Below are 4,143 nucleotides of genomic sequence, written 5' to 3'. Positions count from 1 at the left end.
TTTTTTGTATTTTTAGTAGAGATGGGGTTTCACCATGTTGACCAGGATGGTCTCAATCTTTTGACCTCGTGATCCACCCGCCTCGGCCTCCCAAAGTGCTGGGATTACAGGCTTGAGCAAAATGAATTTTTAGAGCAGTTTGAGGTTTGCAGAAAATTTGGACAGAAAGTATGGAGTTCCCATATACCCTTTTCCTGCCCCACCCACAGACACAGTTTCCCCTATTATTGACATCTGGCATTAGTGTGGCATATCTGTTACAACTGATGAGCCAATACTGATACATTATTATCAACTAAACTCATAGTTCACAGTAGGGTTCCCATTACGTATGCTATGAGTATTTTTTGATAGAAAAACTAGCTGATTTTATTATCAATGCCAAACAAGTCTTTAAATCAACTAAAATTTATTTAATTCAGCATAAATTTACATTCACATTTGTCTACAACCACAGCAAATACAGTTCTTGGCATAAAGACACAGCCTCTAGAATTCGGTGCCTCCCCACCTGCAAGTTACATATATAAAACTCCCATGATTGTTTATATAATGGTGGATTAATCAAATTAAAATAGTTATACTATCTAGAATAAAATAAAATGGAAATAATTTACTCATAAGATTTATATTTAAATCATCTTTATTTACAAAATACTAGCTTGGAATTATGATACCATTAAGCTTCCATTTTAGCAAAAGTATAGGTAAAGTAAATATAAGTAACAGTTATACAGTAACAGCAGTTACTTTAAATTGAAAATGATATCAGTCAAAATCATTTTTGAAGAGAGCAAAAAATATTGTGAAGTTTCTTGCTGTGGTTCTGGATGTTCAGTAGCCTGCTCATTTGAAGGTGGAATCAGCCCTGAAGGACTCACTTCTGGAGTGGAGGTGGGAGGAAAAATCCAGGTCTTGGGGAAGGTGAGGAGGAAAACTCCTCGGTGGATACGCATTTCTCACTGTTCAAAGAGATTGGTGAAAGATGTTTTATAACTTTGAGAACCTGCACTGTGCCCTAATAAATCATTAGGTTTACAACTTCCATTACCTATTCTTTTATTTGAAAATTGACACCAGAATAATTACTTGATCTAACAAACTAAATTTTACAACATTGAGAAAAATATACCTCTTCAAATGCAGATGATTAAAGGAAATATAATTAATTTTTAATGTAATTTTTGTCCTATCTTAACACCTCTTTTAAAAAAGAGGGATTATTTCAAAATATATAAAACTTATCATAAAAATAATGTTTTTCTTTCATTACCAAAGTCCTCCTCAAAGACCATTTTCATGTAATATAATTTTCACCAAACTTAAAATTCATAACAATGATTCCCAATTCTGATTTGATATTACACTAAAACATTTCCAGTTATATCAAAGACCGCCTTAAAATTCCGGCAAACAAAATTTGTTTTAATTCACTTTAAATTTTAAAAAGAGAGGCGAAACAAGGGAAGGAATGACTAGATGAGACATTCATAGGCAAAACCTAGTATTTGGTAACCACATATTTATTCTGCAGAACCCTATAGTTCAAAATGATAAAGTGAATATGAAAGAAATACATTATTCCTTTTTCTTATGTGAAGCTTTAAAAGAATTCAATAAATCCAACAATTAGTTCAAACGTAATACATACATTTTAAGTTTTAAGTAAGTAGGACTACATCAGAAATACTTATGAAAAAGACTTTAAAAAATATCGTAGGCAGTAATTTTAATGCTGGAATAAAAATATTATTTTAATTAACTGCCAGAATAGCAAGTTGCTACCAAATAAGATACAGATAATTTTAGTTTTACAAGACCTGTAAAAAGTCAACTATTTTCTTGACTACCAAAATACAGAAATAATTCTATATTATTAAGATGAATCCATTTGAAACCTCATTACACTCCACTTACAGCTGCCTGCCTTCTGAATTCAGAAAAGTAATGGTACACTCGCAGAATGCTATAAAAGTTTTTCCTCCACTGTGTTACTACATGAACAGGTAGTAAAATTAGTATCTCTGATTAATAAGACACATGTTGAGGTTTAAAAACAAATTTTTAAAAAGCATACTTGCAACTGGAGCATGTGGTGGACCTGGGAAATCCCTTGGTGGAAAATCATCTCCAGAAGCTCCCTTTTCCCACAGGGGTGACAGGGGCCCAGTGTCAGAAGGATCCCTGTGAGAATCGGTTAACATATCAGAGCTTGATTCTCCTCCTTCATTGGTAATCTGATGATCCAGTGGATTGCCTGGGCCTCTTGAGCCTCTTCCTTCTCTCCTTGAAAGCAAAGGTGAGACTCTGGGTGGACCCTCCAATGAAGTTGGAGGAGACAAAAAAGCCCTTGTTTCAGATGAAGGCTGACCCAATGGTGAGGGGCCATATGGAGAAGTTTCTCTGCCAAGTCGTGTATTTGGAACATCCGGTGCATACGGATCTCTTTCTAAAAGTTCAAATTTAAACTCTAGTTCAGTAAATTTTTGTCTGTTATGAGCATTTTCTTTCCTTAAATCACGGAGATGTCTTTCAGCAGTTCGAGCTGCAAACCAATTATCATGTGCTTTTTTCTCATAGGAAGTAGTGCGCTTTAGATAATGATGCATCGTTCTCTCCAATTCTTCTTCAAGATCGTTGGTTCTCTTTCTATAGGTCTCCAGCTTTGCGGTGGCATGGCTGATCCTTTTGTCTACCTTAGAAAGTTTCTCTTCTGTCTCTAACCGGCAATTTTCCTCTGTTGTTAATTTCCCATAGAGTTTCATTTCATTTTCTTGATATAATTCAGTCATTACTTTAAGTTTCTGTTGAAGCTTCTGATTCTCACTTTCAAAATGTGTGTTTTCTGATTGCAAAGATGCTTGTTCAGCCTCAAGATTTTTAATACGTTCTGTAAGTTTTTCCTTCATTTTATCAACTTCAGGTAACTGAGTGTTAGTTTGGGTTCTTTCTCCTTCTAAGCTTTTGAAAGAAGCATTGAACTTAGCAGCATGAATCAGTTTCTTCAAAGCTCCATTTGGAGGATGATCTAAGTACACACCATTTGCTGATTCACTGTTCAGTTCTAACTCCACGTTGTCTTCATCCATTCTGTCTTCTCCAAGCATAGCCGCCCAATCGTTCATCTTCAGCAAGTGTTCAGTCAGAGTCTTGATGTGATTGTCTTTATCACTGAGAACTTTTTCTGCGTGTACTTTGGAGTCTTCCAATGTTATTTTCTGTTTATTAAGTTCACTCACTTGTTCTTTCCAAACTTCAGCTTCTTGCAAAAGCTGTTTCTGGCTTTCCTGAAGTTGAGAATTTTCACCCAAAGCATCTTTTATTGCCAGCTTCAGTGGTTCTTCATTCATTGGAAATAAAGTCTTGAAGGTCATTTTGGCTTCAGCTACTTGTGATTTGAGGGATCTTGACTCATCTTTTAGAGACTGTATCCTTTCTGAAATATCTGCCATCTGTTCATTTTGTTCAGACTGTTTAGATTTCTCTTCTTTTAATTCTTTTACTAGACATAGTATTTCTTCCTCAAGTTCCGCATTGGACCTGCTCAGCTTTTCACAGGTTGCCTCCAAGCTTTGTGCCTCTGTTGCCTCCTTCTCAAAGCTGGCATCCTTTAAAGATGACTCCACTTCATGGCCTTCATACTCTTTCTGAATAATGCTAAGTTTTTCAAGTAGTTGACATTTTTCTTTAATTTGTGTAGACAGCATTTCAGCAAGCTTTTTCTCTCTTCCTACATAAAGCCGACTCCTAATGGATCTAAAACCTCTCCACACAAAAAAGAGAACAGCAATAAATCCAAAAACAGCTGCCCATATCACCCATTCCCATGGAAAACCATAAGAATTAGAATCTGCTCCCATACTTTGACGCAGTGCTGCCACAACCCTGTGTAGCACCTCCAGAACCAGCCTCAAGTATGGCTCAGGGGTAGCCTGGGGCTCCTCCACAGTGCCAAGGCTGCTCTGGTGGTCGCCGCAGTAACCAGGGCCTGTGGGGGCCACAACAAAGGGCATAGAACAGGCAGCCTTCTGTCTGGAACCTGAATCCACAGGGGGCAACCAGAGCGGACCACTGCAGAGCAGGCTGTGGGGGGAGCTGGGAAATGCTGGGGAGCTGGAAGATGCGGGGAGAACAGGGGGACGC

General features: G+C 37.3%; 1 protein-coding gene across 1 annotated transcript; it reads right to left on the bottom strand.

Moving 5' to 3' along the window:
- Positions 1–695: 695 nt before the first annotated feature.
- Positions 696–3,941, bottom strand: LOC108291795 (melanoma inhibitory activity protein 2-like). The gene is made up of 2 exons (XM_017512274.2): positions 2,078–3,941; positions 696–962 (listed from the first exon to the last, which is right to left on the bottom strand). Exons 1-2 carry the CDS (start codon positions 3,858–3,860, stop codon positions 847–849), a joined length of 1,899 nt encoding a protein of 632 aa, XP_017367763.2. The 5' UTR covers positions 3,861–3,941; the 3' UTR covers positions 696–846.
- Between the last annotated feature and the right edge of the window lie 202 nt (positions 3,942–4,143).

This window comes from Cebus imitator, unplaced genomic scaffold, assembly GCF_001604975.1.
Source record: "Cebus imitator isolate Cc_AM_T3 unplaced genomic scaffold, Cebus_imitator-1.0 Scaffold467, whole genome shotgun sequence".
Classification (NCBI taxonomy): domain Eukaryota; kingdom Metazoa; phylum Chordata; class Mammalia; order Primates; family Cebidae; genus Cebus; species Cebus imitator.
This window is presented reverse-complemented; position numbering and strand designations above follow the sequence as displayed.

Excerpts from the sequence above, each read along its gene's own strand:
- LOC108291795 (XM_017512274.2), bottom strand. The coding sequence starts at position 3,860 with ATGGGAGCAGATTCTAATTCTTATGGTTTTCCATGGGAATGGGTGATA. Across the intron at positions 963-2,077 it reads ACCACATGCTCCAGTTGCAA|TGAGAAATGCGTATCCACCG; the intron begins GTATGCTTTTTA and ends CTCTTTGAACAG.